The sequence below is a fragment of the Calypte anna genome, chromosome Z (assembly GCF_003957555.1).
Source record: "Calypte anna isolate BGI_N300 chromosome Z, bCalAnn1_v1.p, whole genome shotgun sequence".
Classification (NCBI taxonomy): Eukaryota; Metazoa; Chordata; class Aves; order Apodiformes; family Trochilidae; genus Calypte; species Calypte anna.
In genome coordinates, this window is record NC_044274.1 from 42,093,467 (window position 1) to 42,115,446 (window position 21,980).

The window sequence follows — 21,980 nt, forward strand, 5'->3', positions numbered from 1 at the left end:
GAAGTCCAAATCGTTGAGAGTGGGTGGATCTGTTGTGAAATGGGCTTTGCAAGGGTGGAGCTGTGGTACAAACTGCTGGTTACCACAGGCAGCAGATCACGTCAGGAGCATACACAGTGCTGCTTTGACTGAAAGGAGTTTTTTATCCATGACACAGCTGCAACCTCCCATCGTGGAATGTATCCTGTAGAAATTCATATTAAGTGTTGGCTAAATCCAGCCTCACCATTCCTAAATCATTTGTCCTAAGGTCAGCTCCCCTATAAATATCCTTCTGCCAGAAAGGTTGGTATGTCTTCTGAGATCTTTGACTAAACACTCCTATTTCTTGTAAATTAGGGTCAAGATAACCAGAAGATTCTCGAGTCCTGCCTAATATGTGTTTTTAGAACACAGGGCAGAGAAGAGCAAAGGAGAGTCCCAGACCTTACTGTCAATGACCCAGTAATTCTGTTTCCCTTCTAAAAATTAAACAGTATTGCTTTTAAATAGTCAAGCTCCACTGAACCTTATTTTTTTAAAGGGCCCTTTTTAAAACCTCCTGAGCTACAAGTAATATCACTAACAAATCTGATATATACTTATACTGATACTGATGTACTGATATACATACAAAATCTCTGATCTTTTTGCTAGAGAAGTCTTTTTGTCCTTCTTTTCCTGGACATGACACTTGTGAAAAACATGTTTTCTTCCAGTCTTCACCAGCCACTCCCTGACTTAGCTTAATTTCTGAATGTTCATCCATTTCTGTGTCTATATTTACTTCAGATGTCCTTTTGAAGGCAAAATGTTCAAGCACATCTTGTTGCAAGATAGCAGCAGAGAGTAAACAGGAAAAGAGAAAAAAATATGCCAGTGGTCAGAAGCAATGTCAAAAGCCTTCTTTTGAACTGAAGGATATCTTTTCCATATAATTTTTTAACATGGAAAAGTGAGAGAAGGCAAAAAGATAAGTTCCTGTGAGAACTCGGGACTTGAATGGAAAGAATTGTCCTTGTAAAGTGAATTCTCCCTGAACTCAGAGGCCATCTGTCCTGTGAGTGAGGAGAAAGGGTGTGTGGCCCCAGTGGTTATATTCCCCTGGGGTCTGCTTCCCATCCTCATCCTTGAGACCTTTCCTAGTAGATACTGGCTTTGCCTTACAAAGAGATAGGTGTGGTTGGTCCTTGAATCCAGCACTGAGGTACAGCTGCTCAGAGAATGATCCTGGACTGTGAATGAGACTGTGAATGGGAGGAAAGAATGGTTATTTCCTGTCTAAAGAGAACTGCAATACTAAAGTTTCATCTAAGAGTCTATGTTAGAGAGCACATGCAGATGTGAAAGTCACAAGGTGAGGTTTAGAACAATTGGCTTGATTTCTGTCTTTCACCTTTAAGAGCCAAGAATTTTGTGGTCAAAACCACTGATGGAACAGGAGGCTGGTGGACCTTTTGCTTTTAGTAAGTCTTGTTAAGAAGTTATTGCCAGATCTTAAAGAGAAATACATCCATCTTCTCTGTACTCTTTGGTGCATGCTAGAACTGTTTTTCCTCAGTACTGGCACTGTCTAAATGTGTTCCTTAAGCTAGGACACAGTATTAGTAACAATATATTACAGTGTGTTACTAATATGTAACAATATGCATTTTCCTTTCTCTCAGTGTATGCAAAATAAATTAATTTTCAGTGTACCTGTTCAGAGGAACGTTTTGTCTTTCTACTACTAAGGGAGGAATACTAATTGCTCAGGTTTGCCTTTAAATTGTTTCACAAAATGTGCCTATGTGTGTGTATGTGTGTTCCACAAGACTGGAAGGGGGACTGAGCCCCATGAATCAATTTTAAAACAAAATAATATCTTCTCAGGGTGACTTATAAATAACTATGAAGCAACTGGTGGAGCCAAATGTGATCATACCACTTGATTGCTAGTTAAATCAGTCCAGATTTAAACGTATAAACTCCTTGATTTGTATGGAGCAAGACATCTGTAGGTGGTTTATTAAAACCTGCTGATATCTCTGCAACTATATTTGTACAGATATAGGCCTCTGGGTAGCTGTACTGAAAAAACAGAGACATACCTTTTGTCTGGTTACCTGACCTCCAGCCCTGTACAGGTGTGCTTGAATAAATTAACATCAGTTTCCTATGATGACCCACTGCATATGTTATCAAGGGAGGTGAAGATGTGAGAGAGCTGCTACCTGTCTCCTGTTATTACCTCCTTGACACAACAGCACCCACCCATTTTTTCTTCATCCTACTATGCTTGGAATCTTCTACAGGTAACTTTATAGAGAATTATTTTCTATAAACACATTCAATTCTAGAAACAGCTCCAAGAAATAAAATATTTCATACCAGTCAATGATAACTATCACTGTATTTCCCCTAATATAATTAGCTATCATGTACAGCTTGAATTTCCTCCAATAAAAACAGGGAAATCAGACATAAGGTGTTTAATGAACCATTTTTCAGGAGACAGAAGAGCCATTTTATTCATTTTAAAAAGATATAAACATATTTACACCTATACTGCTCTTTCTGAACATCATGTAGTTTATGAAGAGACTAGCTGCATATCCAATACAATTGTATAAGGCATTAGGTTTTCTCTTGCAGGCTCACTAAGGTGTATGCCATTTGCCAATGTTCTCATAATTTTTCCTTACCCAGGAGAATCTTGATCGTAAGGAAACATTTGTGCCATCCCTAATACAAAGCAATCCTTTTATGAGGGATCATATTGAACATGGACTGACTGTCATATTACATATGACAGAGGCAGAATTAAAACTAGAATGGATAGAACTAGTTTCTTCATAAGAGGTTTTTGGTTGGGTTATTTTTGGGTTTTTGTTTGTTTGTTTTTTAATTTAAAAGAAAAGGAATAAAATAGATCAATATCTAAAGAGTCTAGTTATATGAATAGGATCAGCTCTGGCATTTGAGGGAGGTCTTTCCAGCTACACATACCCATTTTTCTTGAGTTTTTGATATGATCTGCTGCCTTCATTTTCTTGTTCTCTTTTGGTATGCAAAACAGCATCACTTTGTGAGTGAGCGTAGTTTCTTCTGCAGTGGAAGAAGTCTCATTTTTGTATGAACTTGCAAAATAAGTCAAGGATTTTTCACAGACTTAAAAAGGTAATTTAAATAAATTTAAGATTGAGATACATGGTAAACATCAGTAAAGTATTGAAATTACTAGCCAAAAGCTTAACATGCATTGAGCAATATTTTCCCCTAGTATGTGCTATGACAAATACAGTAAATGTTTAAATTTTTTTTGTTCGAATTTCCTGTGAAGTTTTTATGTTTGGTGAAAAAATATTATTTAAGCAGACAGGACTGGTAACATGAATATTTATTCACAATATTCTGGTTGCCTCTTGGTTCCTAAGAAATGACTGGAAGAACCAAAACTCTTCTCCAGGGAGTGGAAGAAAATTGAGTATTTTCCACTTATCTGAGTAAATGTAAAACTGTTCTCCATATGTCCTATCATCCCTAGTGTGTTATGGAAGTCCCATCTTCCCCAGTGTATTTTTCCTACAGTGAAAGGCTTTAGCTGTTCTTTTTTAATTTAACAGCAGAAGACTGTAAGACTTCTGCTCCAGATACAAGATGGCACCAGGACACTACTCCCAAAAGCCTGAATACATGCAAATGGCACAAGACAATGCCGCCTGAGAGATTTAGTAGTCTCAGGTAGAGCAGTTGGTAGCAATAATGAAAGGAGGAGGGAAAAACATCTGTGGCAGGGGTAGGTATGTGTTTACTGGCTGTTGGAGTTACAGCTTTCGGTGAAGTAGAGAGACACAAAGTAGACAGGTGAATGCCATCATATAAACATGCACTATACATTCACTCGTCTGTTGTTTTTGTCTGTCTGAAATGAGAAACTGTCACCTGGAGAGGCAAACTTCACTTTAGATCTCATGACCTAATTAAAGGTTGATGGTATATGAGGCCTTTTTTGTGTGTCCTCTTAATGATGATCATGACTCTCCCCATGGATCTGGTCTTATTCATTAGAACATGAACTGAGTGACTGATAAAGCATAATCCAAGTTTAAGTTAAATTTATGTGAAAGTAAGAAAACTGGCGAGGCATTTCCTAGAAATGAACTAGAAAAAAAATAATGCTGAAGGGAAAAAAAATTACCAGGTGTAGATAATGGCAAATAGCTAATGCAGCTTTTGGGAGGATAGTTCCTCAGTCCTGTTGGTATATCCAGAGGTAGATGTTGTACACTGTTGGCCTCATCCCAAAGATAGAACCAGAAAATGTTTTGGATTGGAAATGACCTGAAAGATCATCTAGTTCCAACACCTCTAAATGGGCACAGAATCTTCCACTAAACCAGGTTGCTTAAAGCCCCATTCAACCTGGCCTTGAACAGTTTTGGAGAGGGAACATCTACAACTTTCCTGGGCAACCTGTGCCAGTGTCTCACCACCCTCACAGTAAAGAATTTCCTCCTAATTTCTAATATAAATCTACCCACTTTCAGTTTAAAATCATTTGACCTGTCACTGCGTGCCCTTACAAAAGTCCCTCTCTGCTTTCCTTTAGCCCTCTAAGGTACTGAAAGAGTTTCTCTGGAGCCTTCTCTTCTCCAGGCTGAATGACTCCAACTCTCTGAGCCTGTCTTCATAGGATAGTTGCTCCAGTCCCCTTCTGATCATATTTGTGGCCCTCCTTTGGACTTGCTCCAAGAGCTTCATGCCCTTTCTGTTCTGGGGGCTCCAGAGCTTGACACAGTACTCCAAGTATGGTCTCACAAGATGGAAGTAGGGAAGAAGTGACCTGGTGTCCACGCTTTTTTGATGCATGGCCCAGGATATAGTTGGCTCTCTGGGCTGCAGGCACACATTGCTGGTTCATTTTGAGTTTCTCATCAACAAACAACCCGAAGTCCTTCTCTGCAAGGCTGTACTCAATCCACTCTCTGCCCAGCCTGTATTTGTGCTTTCAAATTTGGGCTGGGGCAAGGCCTTGAGCTTCATGAGATTGTTATGGGTCCACTTCTCAAGCCTGTCAAGGTCCCTCTGGATGGCCTCCCCTCCCTCCAGCAAGTCAGCCACACCACAGAGCTCGATATTGTCAGCAGATGTGCTGAAAGTCCACTCAATTCCACTATTGACGAACAGTGAGTTAAACAGGACCAGTCCTGGTACTGACCACTCGGTATCAGTTAACGCAGTCATTCCTAGGATTTGTGAGGTCACAGTGTATTTTTTTGAAGTAGAATTATGAAGTTGACAATCAATATAGTAAAACAAAGCTCATTCTGAACCTTATTCCATTGCTTTTTAGGATGTCAGGTCATGGCTAGTGGACCCAGGTAGACTGGTTAAAGATTACAGGGAGCCTTTTACTATAGACGCGAGTGTCTGAGACACTGGCCTGAAGGCAGGTTTACAACACACAGGTGAGATGGGAGTCTTTTGCACTGAAATATGTCGTAGTAAAAAGATATTACTCAAAAGGACTTTGCCATTTATGGGCCCTGGGGAAAAGTAAAACCAAACCCCAACCTATCTAAATCTGGGTTACTTTTTCATGGTAACTCAAGTTGCCAGTTGCTAGCAAACATGACAGGGAATAATAGCAAAGTCATAACACAGAGCCTATAATTGCAGGAGTAAACTGTGCAGTTAGAAATGCTTAAGGAGAAAGATGGCTAAACTGCTGACTACTTATCTAATCTTGAAGGTGTGGAGTTATCAATGAAAGCTAAATACTCAACAGTGTCAGAGAGAGACTATGTACTGAATAGGCACTGTAAGTGCACTGCAAGATACACAGCTTTTCACTCTCTTAATCCTGACCCCACAGTCATCTGACCCTTGCCTGTCTTCAGGAAAGCTGGCAAGCTGTGCCACATATCATATACTAGTATTCATTATTTTATGCTGTAGGTAGTACACTAGAAACCACTCAATCATGTTCAGCAGGTACATGTAAAATGTTCAAAATGCCAATAGAGATACCTCAGGTGTCAGGACCTGAGGTAGCACAGAACCATCTCACATGCAGTACCACCTATGGCTCATCACATGCTGAACTTTCAATGGCAAACACTGGATATTACTTCACAGAATTTTTGAGTCACCAATTCTAAAAAAGATCTAAGGCTTCTAGTGCTTCCTACTTCCCAGCAGCATCTTTTAAATCTGCAGTTTGCTTTGTGATAAGTACGTTTTTCTTTTTTTTTTTTTTTCTTTTTTTTTCCTTAATTAAAAGCTTATTTTGCATTTTAAGCCCCAAAAAGCATTGCTTAAAAAGATCTGTCTAAGAAATAATTTAACATTTTTGCCAGGAGGCACCTAGGAGCTTCATATAAATGGACCTGGAAGAGAAATGAGAGACTTTTAGATATGCCAAAAATGTACACCGTCAGAAAAAAGAAAGGATTGCAGGACATTTTTATTTTGTTGGGGTTTTTTTAAAGAAAAAAAAGAAATAAAACCCCTAATCTGTATGTCCTTGTCAAATTATATGAGTCTGAAACATAACCTGTAAATTACAAGTTTTATAAGTTGTTATTTCCAATGTTCCTGATTTAGATTCTAGTGCTTTACAAACTTTATTGCTTATTTTATTAACTAGGGAAACATGTTACCCACTTCCAGTTCAATACATCTTTTTCATTTCTTTCTCCCTCTCTCTCCCTCTTCCCTCTTTCCTTTTCTTTGTTATGCCAAAATAAATAACCAGTTACACTTCAATCACTTACACCTGAAAATACAAATGGGACACAGTTAATTATGCTACCCATTAATCTTATGTTGTTCTTTTTTGGTTTACGTGCAAAATGAGGAAATAAGAATAGTCAAAACATTTATGTGTTTGTGTGTGTCTGTGTGCGTGTGTATTGAAAGACAGACCTATATATAGCTGCGTTGGTAGATAAAGATCTAAAAATACAAGAGAAATGGAACTTGGATTCTCACTCCAAAAAAGGTAAATGAGTCCTTGTTTCTAGAAGAAGATGCACACAGAGGATGTATTATGCAAGACTGGGATTCAGGATTTCATGAGGGAAGGAGGCAGGCCCTGGCAGGAAGTATCGCAGATCTTGTATTGGACGTCTCAGAGGTCTGATAGCCAGATAGGGGAGCAGCACTAATTCTGCATCCTTTTTAGTCTGTTCTGTCACAGAAGGGGCACTGCTGGGTCAGTCAGCTCACTAGTAATTGTGTTTTACAGACTTCTAAAGCAATTGGCTCAGTCAGTCCCAATTCAATAAAAGTAGAGAGTGAGAGTGAGAGCACTTTTGTTCTATTTTTTACTTGAAATTATTTCATTCAGCAGTCTGTCTTTTTTATTACCAGGATTTGACATTAGCACTCCAAGCTATATTAGCATCCATTTCAGCAGTTCAGTAATGGTATTAAAAAAACACTTAACTTCAACGGTGAATGGTTGTATGACAGTACCATAAAAATCCACATTAAAAAAAAACTTATGTATTTGTCCCTGCAAATTATTTTTCACTTGTTTAACCACTTCAAAACTACACTCTCTTGACTGATGTTTGCTAGAGCTCTAGCAGCAGGGAAGGCTTGTAAAAGAGCTGAGAAACAACTGCAGCAATAATGGTATAAAGGGAAAAATGAAGACATTTTAAGAAGAAAAATGTAATAGAAGCATGCAAGCACATGTGCATGCACAAGAAAGACCTCTCATTTTGGGTGGGTGCCTGTCATTCATCAACTGAAGTAAGATTTTAAACTCAAATCACTCAAGGTAAAATCTTTGGCATCTTCCACGTTTCTGGGATTTAATTTTGAAACCAGCACTCTCCAAGCTTGGGACGGCAGCCTAACTATCTTGGCACTGCAGCACACTCATAAATGACTGCATTAGGTTCTAAATTTTGATTAAACATTCTGTAATTAATCAATGGTAGACATGAAGCAGTTGGCAAGGTCCAGAGCTGCAAAATGTTTAAGACATAAAACATTACAAAGTAATTAGAATGTACTCCTTCAAGAGAAGGATTGCCTTCAATAAAGAGGTAAATGATAGCATCATGTTTATTGTGGACGTAGGCAGCCAGTGCAATATGATAAACTGCAGGAGATACACGTATCAGTAATCATCCACATTATTAGTGTCATTAATCATAATTCTAAAAAATATGACAGCAGCAGCCAACTTTTTGACCAATTTTGCCTCTGCCTGTTGGCCGTTATAACTTCACTAATAGACTGCAGAGCTCCTGTGCGTGGCAGTTTGCATTGAGAATGGAAGGTTAATTATATTTGAGCTGCTGATTCCTTCCCTCCTCGGGAAAGACTGAGCACTTTGACAATCCCAGGAGCTCACTGCTGTTAAACCAGTAAAAGTACTTTATTGAAATTTTCTTTGTTGGTCAGGAATGAGTAGATGTTTCAAATGAGATATAAGCGCCAGGCTGGGACACCTGCTAATGTTTCTTCCAAAATAATCCTTGGACAGAAAGCTGAACTCATACTTCCCTTAGATATCTTTGCACAGTCTCTTGTGGATGGGTAAAAAGTTGAGAATTTAATAACCACTGACAATAGTATGTATGGAAGAATCTCAGAGGATTGAAATTACTGAGGAGTTGGGGCATCGGTGAAGGGAGGTTATAGGATAATCAGCTATCAGTTGACCTGAAAGGGGTACTTATTTAGGAATGTAATATTACTAATGGAGGAACCCTGTTGAAGTGCCACGTTTTATTTGGTTTTACAATTCCTCATATAATTTATTATATGAATAAACCTAGCATTTTTTTGAAAAAGCAAAATACAAGAATTACCACTGTGTTGTGATCAGAAGAAATGTTTACACATTTGTTGTGGACCCTGATGTTGTACAAAAGTATCCCTGGTTCTGAGGTTTTATTGTGAATTTGAACTTAAAATTTAATCACTAGAGAGTCTAGTCTAGTCTTCTAATTTCCAAATTCTGGTCATATAATATTCAGAATAATTAAGTGTGAAAAGATTCACTAATTCCCGCTGTTTGGCCATACATTCTATCTGTATATTGCCTCCATACTTCTTAAAGGGAAATACATCTTGTGTGAAGGACCAGCAAAATATTGTAGCACACAGGAGATGAGGACCTAATGCTTGAATTCTGTGCAGGGCCTTGTGTATATTGCTTGCACAAAGATGACTTTCTGCAGAGCATGTGTAGATTGTAGAAACACCTTCTGGCAATTCGACTGATTGTCATGGTGCAGAGCACCTGCAATTTTAGTTGGTCTGTCGTACATATGATGACCTTCTCATACATGTAACATTGCTACACTAAGTTAGTTCACTTACGAAATATTCTGTCAGATAAATCTTCCTATTCTAAACTTTCTCAGCCAGTCCGGATATTAGACAAGAGTGCTGACTATTTTGTAATGAGTCTGTTTTGCTTCCAGGCAGCTAGTAAAGTGAGAGGTTGAAGTGTTGCAATGCGACTGCGATCATTTCTGCGTAACTTTGGCAAGTGCGCCAGTGGTTACGCTTTTTTGTTTGTAATATCTTTTGATCCTTAATGGACAACAATAGTAATATATTAAGAGTGCTACATGACCTTGATGCTTCTGAGCACACGCAGCTGTTGCAGAAGTGTAATTCTGGTCACAACGTAAGGACTGTCTCACTAAACACATCAACAGGTATGTACTTAATTATTGGGCCTTTCAACAGTCCTAAACTTGTCAGATTTTACATCAAAAATTACTTGGTAGCAAACGTTGCCATCACGTATCAGTTCTACATTTAACAGGAGTATTTGATCACACAGTTGGCTATCCTGCCACCTCAAATGACATCTTGGCATTCAGATTTTTTATGCATTCCACAGCGATGACAAAATGTTCTCTGACTAACTGTGGATTAAATATTCAAAAGGCATGTTTGCCACTGCCAACAAACCAATAATTCTCACTAACATCTTCAGAGTTACAACATTTACAAAGTTGCAAAGTGGAGTAAACAAACCATCTGTTTGGCTTTACCATATATGTCATGCTCTCTTATTAGCATATTACGATTCATTTAGTAAACAAATTTGGTGATTTCGTTCATGTCAAAGTTAGAGGGAGCTTGAAGATGATTAACATTCCTGGGACAGGCACATTAATACATTCCTTCCTCTGCAAAGTTAAATGGCTTCTCAAGAGAATCACCCCTTGTTGACAAGATGAGACTGTCAATTTTGTTTGCCTGCCACATTAGGGGCCGTAAGGGGATGGGAAGCTCTGAGAAAGAGGAGCTAGTGTAGGCAGCATAATTCACTGCGAATTGAAAAAAGAAGTCTAATTCTGATAAATGGTCGACCCCAATACATCCTACCTGTTATTACAACAGACGTGCCGTATCTGTGCAGTAAATTAGTTAAACCCCTAAAGAGTTTGATGGGAGCTTATCTTCAAGTGAATAATTCGAGTGTAGAGGGAGCTGTCTTCGTGACCAGTGTGAGTGATTTGTTTCATATTGAAAGGGATTGAAATGACTGGGCTCCACATCTTTAATTTGCAAGAACTTGCTTGTCCTTTATTTCCTGCATTTAATAAGCACTGGGTTTTTTCACTTTTTTTAATAGGTGCTGAACTGTATTTTACCTTTTGGATTTTCTTCCTATGAAAGGTTAATATTTTTCAGATTCTATGCAATTTAAAGCCTGAATAACTGATGTTATTAGCCAAACTGTTCGTGTAGAAATACCATGGTTTCATTGGGTAGTGTAGTATTCTGTCTTTACTCATTGTTCTTAAGTCTAGCCACTATCCCTGCTTTTCTGCTTATATTTAGAGGCACACTAAACATGATCAAATGCATGGAAATGCTAGCATACAAGCTGAAACTTCAGCCCTATTCAGTTAAATGTGAATTTTGTTATCTAGGTCAGATAAGGTTTTCAAACCTTTATTATCTTGGCTTAGCTTTTTGGATCTTTTTCCTTTTTAACTGAAACAAAACAAATCAACCACCATCTGTATCAAAGACTGCTGAGAGAGTAGCAAAATTAGAACAGTAACTATAAAATAATTTCTTTAATAGTTTCCATTACTAATCAAATTCCAGGAACTCTTTCAGTGTTGATTCTCTTAAGTAAATGGGAGGAAATGATTGCTGCTTCTTTCTTCAAGAAATATCAGAATTAAGGCCATATCTTTTCTCATAAATATGTACACTGTTGTATTTAGCCAGATTCTTACTTTCTGTTTCTTTGATTTTAGTTGCATGAAACTCAGGATTTTCAGTCAGCAGAGATTCTGGGAAAGCATAAAATTCTGGGTTTACTGTCTGTTATGTTCACATATTTGAGACATTCTATAAGTTTCTGGCTTAAATAAGCAATAAAGGAACATGAAATTGAGGTAAGACCACAATAAGAATTTGCCATATTAGGAAATTGTGTTAGCAAGATAATGTGAAATTTTAAACAAAATAGTAAATCTTGATTTAAAGCCTTTGAGGAGAAGAGAAACAAAGAGAGCTTTGCTTTAATATTTCATTGTAGGAAATAACACAAGCTGAATACTGATCTGAAGATAGGTGTGAAAAAAGGTCACATAGAAGGAGTAATGGAAGTTTCATTACTTATGATATTTTAAACCAAATTGACAGAGATTAGTTTTAAGCTAAGTATAGCAAGAGGATAGCTTGTAGGGGGTGTGTACAAGCTGGGCAGTTACTTCCATAACCAGCTTTAGTAAGAGTTTTTTCAATCTATACATAAAACCAGCAGATTAATGTGTCCTGGCCTTTGATTTAGTAATATAACCTTATTCAAACTGCCAAAGATTGCATGGTTTCAGATTTCATGACCCAATATAAGCTTCTGTCTCATTTTAAAAAATAAAACATCTACTATTACTTAGAAAGAACAGCATTTAATAGAAAATTATTTAATGTTGACTTCTAATGCATTAAGTCTCCAAATATAATTTCATTATTTAATTCTAGGATCACTTATAGTATCTTAAAGCAAAGCTGTCCAAAGATTGCTTGCTCCCTGCTGAGACCTCCTGTCTTTGATTTCTTTGCAGTGTTAGAATGATAGGGCTGGTTGGTATTATTTTGGCAAATCATTTTCCAGAAAATGCATTTTCAGAACACTTGAAATATAAGGAATTGGTATATTGTTTTATAGGAAAGAAGGATGGGGTGGGTTAAAACTGGAAACATTGATAATATTAATTTTAGGATTTTATGAACAATACAGTATGCTTTGATGTTGGAATGAGATTTTCATTAGGGAATTTTGCTGTTCACAGTCAGCCAAAGAGGAGCAGGGGCCAATAGCTGGGACATTTCACTGGGATATCGATTGACTTGGCCTCTCTATCTGACTTCATCAGGGACTGGAAAATGGGTTTCCTTAGCCCCTAACCAACTGCCCCAACAGTTATGCTGTTGTTTCATTCTCATTCTTTATTTCATTCATTCCCTTAATATTTGTCATCATATCTTTCTCTTGAAAAAAATTAAGAAAATAAGGCTTTGTATTTAATTTTCAACAACCTGTCCTGACACAAAATGTGAGCAACACATTCAACTCAATTTTTCATGTAGCTGGTATTATGCTCTATGTGATAGTTGAATGTAAATAAACAAGATTAATCTTGATCCTCCAAATTCCCCAACTCTGCAATATGCATCAGAGATGTGTTATCTCTGACCTAGTACAGATGGGATGGCAGGCATGGGTGCATCCAAAGGTTGGGACTGAGTCATGTATAGAGTACCTGCCAATTTCTGTGCCAGGACAAATTCTACTCACTGAGAAATTCCTCCTCACTCACTACAAAAAGAAATAAAAGGACTGACTAAATAAAAATAAACTAAAATAAAGCGCCCATTACATTTTTCTTTCCAACAAATGGATAGTAAATTAACAAAATCAGATTCATTGACAAGTATAGAAAGAAACTGCTCAAGAGAACCGAGTGTGGATTTATGAACTGTGTAAATGGCATGTATGTTTAATTGACCGTATTTCCTAGGCTTATAATCCCCTTTCTTCTGTTGATGCATAGTGCATCTCTCACTAGAGAAGCTTGCTGGTAGTAGGTGGAGTGGAACTGACAATGAATTTTAATTATGGAAGAACATTTCCATGAACTTCACAATGGAAGGAAAACAGTACCACCAGTGGGACCATACCCACAATCAAAGGGCCAATGTAATTGCTGCACTGCTTTGCTACCATAATTCATGTCTGAAAGGGTGGTGGTGAATTTTGAGGTGAGATACCAGTGCCATTTCACCACAACCATAGATTTAATGTGTATCATCATTATAATTGTCATGCTTACAGAAGCACTGATCCATTCCTAAGATCATTGAACTCAGAAGGATTAATTAACTCTGGTGAGGATTACCATGCATTTTTGCCTACCATATGTCTAATTTATATATAATAATAACTTGATATAAGAATGTTGATTATCTGGAAAAAACAGGCATTTTGGGCCTCCTAAAATAAACTAGACTTTGCTAAAACTTACTTGCCACAGCAAAGTACATGTTAAAACATCTTGAAAAAATACTCTCTTCATTTAATTACGTACATGACACATAGTACAGAGCTAAAAAGATGTTTGGCATTCTTTGGCCCACATAGTATTTTTAACCCCTGTGTTTCCTAGGATGGGATAAAGCTGGAAGCAGGAGCTGGGTGAGATAGATCTTTGGTTAAACTATTCTGACCTTGTTTTTCTTCCTGGAAGACTTTGATTGCCAATTGTCTTTACTCAACATTTCCACTGCCTGCTTCTAATGTTAGTTTGGTAATAGATGTACAAATAAGCAGTCTTAAGTCCAGATCATTAAGTCCAGAGTAATTCAAAGATTTTATTAAGTCAAATATTTTATATTTTCTGTACATATGTATATAGCTCAACCATTCATTCAGGTTGTTCAAGATTTTTTGCCCTGCAGATATAGCAGTAACTGCAGTGCAAAGGACGCCAGAGATGGCCTTAGTTATGTAGCTCAGGTAGAAGGAGTAGAAGAGCTATGACAGGCTGAAGCTTAGCTGATTTTGCCATATCTTGCTTCATGATTTCTGCCTTTTTGATGGCAGTGTTTACACATTGGCATAAATCGCTTAGCTCAAATTGTGCCCCAGCTTACTCAGGGAACATTGTTTACATGTACCTGGGAGTACTATTCAGAGGAGGAAGAAGTAGTGACATTGCAAATCACATCAGAGATCAACAGTTGAAGCAAGAAACTGCAGGTGCCATGGGGAGGACCAGATGAACAGATGGTGAAATGGCTAACACTGATGGAGGGCAGTTAGAGTATTTGTTAGGATTTGGGAGTGATAAAGAAGGGGAGAAAGAGTTGGATTAGGCTGTAATACTTCAATTTGGAATAAAGAATTGGCTCTGGGAGCTGCTGGAGCATTTTGAAATTGCTCAGTCACTACATTTTCCAAGAAAAAAAGCAAGGAAGATCAGGGGATGAGGGGAAGATGAGGGGATGAGGGATGAGGGGAAGAAAGAAATAGTTAAGTTTATTAGGACAGAAGATGGTATGGGCTTGACCAATATTTGTAACGCTACTTTTTGCATCTAATGGCTCTCTGAGTGCTGTTTGCAGCTTCCAGATCAGAGCATAGGTTATAAGTCATGTACTCTTCTCTACTGAATAACAGTCTTCATAGCTTCGTAGCAAATCATGCTGCATTTCTGCCCCTTAACTCAGTGCTATTCAATTTCTCTATTTGACAATTGTCTGTTCTTGCCTTTTCCCAATCTCCCTTCTTAAATTTCCTGGTCTGTACTGTTTCTCTTCCTCATCTGCCTTTATCTGTACTCTTATTTCTTCTTCTTCTTTTTTTTTTTTTTTTTTTTTTTTTTTTTTTTTTTTTTTAAATTTTTTTTCTTTAATTGGATCTATTATTTGTAGCCATCCTTACATACATGGGCATTTTTCTCCTACACGGAACTCCCTTGTCATCTTTTCCCAAAGAAACCTTGGGAATGCTGCCGTCAGCCTTGAGAAACAACTTTTTTATGCTGGCACTGTTCAAGCAACACCCTGAACAGGGTACTCAGTCTTCACCTCAGGGTCCAATGCTACATTTAGTTGTGGAGCAGCCTGGAAAGGGGTTCAGCGTCAGGCTCCCAAGCACTCTAGACTGATTTTTCTATGAAAATATGCTTTTCCTTCCCTCCTGCTCTGATGATCATTCAGCTACTGGAAACACATTGCTGGTACCTTCAGCACACAGTATTCTTAATTCTAACAAGGTCTTAGCATCTGGGACTTTGGTCTGTCATAAGACTTCAAAATTTCAGTGTCCAAATAAATGTATTTTTTCTCACAATTTTCTCACAATTTTTCTCTTCTCCTACCAGAACGTTTCTGCATATGATATTTAGGCGGAGTCTTAAACACAAGTGAAATAGATTAAGAAATGAATGTAAAAGAATCAATTCTTTTGAACTGTGGTTGCATAATGGAAATCGACTGCTATGAATGAACCTGTGTTCAGAAGTTATGAACAGCAGAGCTAATGCACTGCCATGAGTTCATCTTTATTATTGCATTACACCTGAATCAATTGATAAAGTAGCTTTTTTTTAAGGCTAGGAATGGCGCTTAATTGAATAAAAGTCAATGTAATTGTATTAGGAGAATCCAACAGTACTGCTGACAGCGGAAAAGGGACACTACTGAGTAGAGTGCCAGAAATGGTCCACACATTTCTGCACATCGTTTGCCTGACAGATATTATGGGCTGGTACATACTTTAACTAGATTACTGATTGACACTGTTGTAAGTGAGAATTGAATAAAGGAGGCATCTCTTCTTATCAGAGCATCAGCAGTGTTTGCATCTTTACACTGGTCTTTCTCAGAATGGCCTCTGTCCATCTGGGGCTCAGTGCCCCTCTTTAACATGATAATTTATTCTTAGCTCTTCATTCAATGAATGGTAAGCTATTTTCACTGCATACATGGCTGCTGCTTTTCTAAGCAGATAATCAAGGAAATAGCAAGCACAAATGCTTAGAAACAACACTTATGGTTATCCTGACTTGTTTCTACACTGGAGGAAAAAAAAACCATACTGCCCTTTCCAGTACCAGGGGAGTGAGAAGGGGAAAGAGGAGGAGAAATCATAAGAAATAAACACATGAGCACTTAATGAGTAGTTAGCAGTTATGATGTTTGACACAAATGACTTTTGTGTCTTTGACTTTTACAGTCATGTAGTAGCACTGGTCAGTATGGACAGGCCTTCACAGTAAGCATTTGCTGTACTGCACTTAGCAGCTTTACGTGGAGTTGTACACCAGCTGACACCAGGAAGGCAAGGGACTGTCAGGACTACTGTTTATCATTCATGTATGTGCACGCTGCATGCATCTGTTCAGAACTCATTTGTGGGTGATAATGGGGATGCTGTGAATATGCTTTGATTAATTTGCTTTATGTTTTTCATATTGTGTGGTTGAATCAGTATCCATTAGGACAACAGTATAAGTGAGATTACAGATGACAGAAACCAGCTTCGCAGCCAAGACTTTTTTTTAAAGTCTGTATTTTATTGGTTGAAGATACTATTTCTTTTGTCTTTTTTTTTGTTTGTTTGTTTTTGTTTTGTTTTTTTAATAAAAACAACAAACTAGATATGTCTGGATTGGAATGTGAATTTGTTTTCTCTCTCTCTCCTCCCCTCCCCCTTTCTTTCTCTTTTCTCCTCTCTTCTCTTTCTCTCTCTCTTTTGTGATCTCAATTTAGCAAAAGATTAGAAAGCTGATCTTATCACAAGGTAAGCTCAGCCTTCCTAAGTGCAGTGTGGGGATATGCATAATTACACTTCTGTGCCTCAGAAAAGCAGTGGTGCTGTACTTGCTTGTGCGAAAGGAGTATTTCCCACATGGGAGAAAAACAAGGAATACTCTCCACTTTTTTCTGCCCTTGCCCATACCTCTCAACTGTCTCTCATTAGGAGAAAAATTTTCCATTCCACCCCCCTCCTTGCTGGAATGATTGCATCCCAAGCAGACAAGATTCAATTAAACTGAAGTTCAGAATCAGTTTTATGTCAAAGACCAGTTACCTGCATTTGCAGGTGAGTGGGACAGATCTCTTCCATTGCTGTTTTCTGTACTTAATCCCATAAATTATGTGCAATAGATAGACTAATCACAAAGTAAGTGACTGGAAATTACAGGAATTAACTTCACATCAATTTAATTATCTTACATTTTCATTTTCCTTATTTATCTGTACTGCATTTCTGTACCATGTTTGGGACTTCAGCTGGTTGAGAGGTATGTTTCAAAGGGCTTCTTGAAAAAAAAAAAATTTCCAATAAGGAAATATTGCTGATAGCTATTGTTCCCCTTCTCCCTTTCCTGTTACTATAGGACCTGAATGTCTATAAAATATTTTATCATTGTTATGTCTTCTCATGCCAATTTTATACTTAGTGCTTTTTCTGCAAATTAAAGTATTCCTGTGTTAAAACTCTCTCTTTCTCTCTCTTCTCCCACCCCCTTCCTCCTTCCCCCCCCTACCCTCTTTCTTTTCCCTCCTACATTTGGGCTCTGATCTGCAATTTATAACGGGCAGACAGACTGGTGAGTCTGCATGTTGTAAATTGCGGGTTTGGGTCCTTAGCTTGCAAAGAATGTTACGCAGTAGAACTTCGCTAATTCTTTTTTTACTGACTTGAAAATCCAGTCACCCTCCAAAGAAACTGAATAAATGTTTGTCATTTCCTCAGCAATGGTGCACATTCTGAATACTGAACTGTAAAGTTTTCAGATTCTGAAAACTTTATGCTGATTTCATATTATTAAGCACTTTGATAAAATGAGCATGTTCTGTGGTCAGAGGTCTTTGATATCTGTCATGTTTGTTGGTTGCATTGTTAATTCAGAAAATGCAGTTTTTCAAAGAGGGTTTCCTGACACTGCTGCAAATCAGTGAGGTTCTACTGCAATGGATGAATAAAGTGAATGTCAAAAGTGGAGACTAGAATGCAGTATCTAAAATAATAGGCTGTTTTACACAATTACTAACCGAAAGGCTTACATTGTTTGCAAATATAGAGCTTTATTTCATGAGAGCAAAGGCCCAGATGCTGTAAAACGCTTAATATTTTAGCTTGCAGCTCTTGGGATCTAGTACAAAGACCACTGACATCAGTCACAGCTTTTCCTGTGTCTCTGGTGCATCTACAGAGACTTCTGAGCATACCTAACCAAAAGCTTAACTGTTTTGATTTATTTGACGCAAAATTCTCAATGCCACTAGTGGCATTTTTACTGGAAATTACACTGCTTGGGTCCTTCAGCACTGCATTAGACATGGTACTGGGAAGAGTACAGGGAGGAGCAGAAGTGCCCTCCCAGAAGGATGAGACCAGTGACTTTGGCTAAGGCTGTCAGAAACTTATACATAGATTTCAGAGACTTGTTCTCTTAAACCCTTCAACTCTTCTCCATCTTGGTTTGGCCCAATTATGAATCCCTTTATACCAGAATTAAATTATCAGAATCAGGACCTCTGACTATGTATCATTCAGTTACTTTTTTTTTTTTTCTTCATCCTATATTTCACTTGCACAGTTATATGAGTACTTATATATATATATTAAAAGTATATTTATATGTATCTATAAATATATAAAGATAGGGATCTAGAGACTGACATAGATACAAACATGCACAGATATTCCATCTATTAATAATATTTTCTCTTGAAGCAAGGATTTTAGGCAGGCCAGCAGAGATTTAGGAGCTAAGAAGAGCATTTTGCATTTTGTGCTAGAGAAATTTATTATTTTTATATTATCAAATAAGAGGTCTGTAGCTGCTGCTGGGGACTAATGTTGATGAGCAGTAGCTGAAAAGCAAAACAATACAGGGTGGAGGTTAATTTGCTTGCTTTGTTTTTATGTTGCAACTTGCTCACTTGTAAAAAGATTGACTATAACAAGAAATATGTGTAGGGGATATTTTTATGAGAAATTATTGAGAAATCAGGATTTGGTGCTTGATGACTGTATGTTTAATCAAAAACACTGTACATTTTTCCTTTTCTCCCTTCCCTCTTCCTTTCCCAGACACAGTGCTAACATAAACCTGCACCGTAAACTGTTGACCAAAGAACTGGATGACATGGGCCTGGACACCTCACAGCCTTCTCTTAGTAAGGACCTTCGTGATGAATTTTTGGTGAAGATATATGGCACACAGCATCAGATGGGGCTCGACATAAGGGAAGACACCTCCTCGCCTGCTGGTACTGAGGATTCCCATATGAATGGGTACGGCAGGGGCATGGCGGAAGACTACATGGTCCTAGACCTGAGCACCACCTCCAGCATCCAGTCCAGCAGCAGTATCCATTCCTCAAGAGAATCTGATGCAGGAAGCGATGAGGGCATTCTACTGGACGACGTTGATGGGGCAAGTGACAGTGGGGAATCTGCCCACAAAGCAGATGCCCCTGCCTTAGCTGTGGGTATGGGCACCGATGTCCCAGGATCCCTCATGTTCAACAGTGTTTCAGTGAGCAACGGTGGGATAATGTGTAACATTTGCCACAAAATGTACAGCAACAAGGGAACCCTCAGAGTGCACTATAAAACAGTGCACTTGCGAGAGATGCACAAATGCAAAGTTCCTGGGTGCAACATGATGTTCTCCTCTGTCCGTAGCCGAAACCGGCATAGTCAGAACCCCAATCTGCATAAAAACATTCCCTTTGCTTCAGTAGATTAGTTCATGGATGGACACAGCATAATGCCAGCTCTCAGAGAGGGCCCACCACATCTGAACTGCCATATACAGTCTCTCGTTATATATATATATAAATATATATATATAAAAATACACATATATATATAATCTTTTTCTTTTCTTTTTTAACAAAAGAATCACCAGGTGCTTTTTCCCCTTTCTTGGTTGTTGTTTTAATTTTTTTTCCTTTTTTTTTTTTCCTTTTTTTTTTATTATTATTATAGAAACAAAAAAGTAGGATCTTTAATTTGGGGGGAGAGACCCTTCATGGAAAAAGCAAACAACAACAAAACACAAACTCACAAAAAACTTGCAGTTGTCCCTAGTTCTGTTAGAATGTTTGTGGTTATCTCCAAAGAGACAATTTGTTCTACCCATGACTTTTGCCTGAAAGAAAAAGAACAAAAACAAAAAAAAAAATTGCAAACAAACAAAAAGAGAAAAAAAATCCCAAACCAATCTATTTAGTTGTCTTTGTGTCTTCTAAGCATTGGGGATAACGTTCTATTAAGCATGGCTGTTTCACTTGTATATATATATATTGAGCCTTGACAGGCCTATGATGTAAAACAATTGTATTGATGGTGGTTTAACTCTTTTTTTTCTTTGCTTAATTTTTACAGTTACATTCAGCTGTTAGAGAAGCAGGAAAAATAGTTCGCTGGCTAGTTCTACTCATTTATGTTAGCTTTAATGCACATTTTAAAAAAAAACACGGTCTTGTTTTAACTACCTGCTAGATATAAGTAATACAGAGGTGCTGGCATGCTTTACAGTACCTGATCTGATACAGTTTTTTGTCTTGTACTATTACATAAATCCAGTCATGCACTTTTTCGTACACTACAAGGGGATGTGTAATAATATCCATGCTTTTTTTTCTTAAACTATTGCCATATTTTCAGTAAGTGTCTTTAAAAAAATTCACTTAGATAAAAGTGGTCTGGTCAGTATGAGGGCATGAATGCCAAACTAAGAGTATTAGTGTTTAGCGTTAATACAAAAGTGCCAACTTTGCACACGTTTTGAAAAAAGAAAATGTAGTTATTCACCATAACCACAGTTGTAGTTTTTGGACTACAGAAAAAAATACTGCGGAGGGAATAGGGGTAAAGTAAAATACAGAATTCTTGGTGCTTTTTTCAAGTGCCAGTTATTACTAGAAACAGTAGTGGATCCATATTCATTATATACTACATTACGTGAAAGGAAAAAAAAACCCAGAGTTGTGTCATGTGAATCAGTGGAAACTTTTTTTTTGTCAAACATGCATAATATTTGGGGATATAAATGCTGATACTACTTGTCACAGAACAAAGATGAATATAATTTTTTGTGCTTCTTACTATGGCCTGGATTTTTTGTGGTGTTTTAAAAAAAAAAAAAAAAAAAAAAAAAAAAAAAAAAAAAAAAGGAACAGGGAAATAATGTTAACTATGTTGTTCTGTAAAGTTGTCTTTTTTGCAATGGAAAGTGCTGTAGAATGATTAAGGCATGTTTTTTAGAAGCAATCGAAAGAAATTAATGGCAGAAGCACTTAGAAGCTCTGAAAACTTATGCTGGACTTTTTATTGGGTAACTTTCCCTTTGGATAAAATGGGAGGCCAGAAAAAAAGAAACAAAACAAACAACGATCTCTTGTTATGTTAATGTTTTGTGTTTCACCTGCATGGTTTGTCAGAAAATAATGAAAGTCAAAGACAGATAGTGAGCAAGAGAGCAAGCATGAACAGGAGAGGAAGAAGGAGCAAGCAGTTGAGAAAGGTAGAGAAAAAGAGAGGCTGTCCTCTGAATCTTCTCTGTTTCCGGCGTTTACACATGTTGCTTGAGCTGGTAAACCATGTTGGCAGCCTGAGTTACCACAACATACTGACTCAGTGATGGTATTTACTTAAGTTCAGTCTACAGCCAAAGCCATTAGAGTATGTGTTGTAGATTCTCTTCTTTACAAAAATAATAACAAAATTAAAACCAAACAAACAAATAAAAAAACCAAGGCATATTTCAGCATACAATAAAATATTCCTTCAGTGAGAATGTGTTCCTTTTCTGTATTTACTGACCCAGAACATTACTCTTCTTAGCCAGGAGTCAGAAATGCTCCATTGTTTTAGCTTGTTGTTATTTTGATTTGCTGTGCATTTTGCTTATTCTTACCTCTATGTCCACTTGAGTACTTAGCTCCTGTTACATTTTCTAGAGGAAACTCTTAATATGGATTTCCTC

At 37.6% G+C, this 21,980-nt stretch overlaps 1 protein-coding gene across 1 annotated transcript in view; it reads left to right on the forward strand.

The window, feature by feature from the left end:
* BNC2 (basonuclin 2) overlaps nt 1-19,736 on the forward strand; it is a 229,109-nt gene extending 209,373 nt beyond the window's left edge. Inside the window, exon 5 of the mRNA XM_030467473.1 lies at nt 19,076-19,736. Within this exon, the coding sequence (XP_030323333.1) occupies nt 19,076-19,736 (661 nt within the window). The remainder of the gene's footprint in view (nt 1-19,075) is intronic.
* The last annotated feature ends 2,244 nt before the right edge of the window (nt 19,737-21,980 follow it).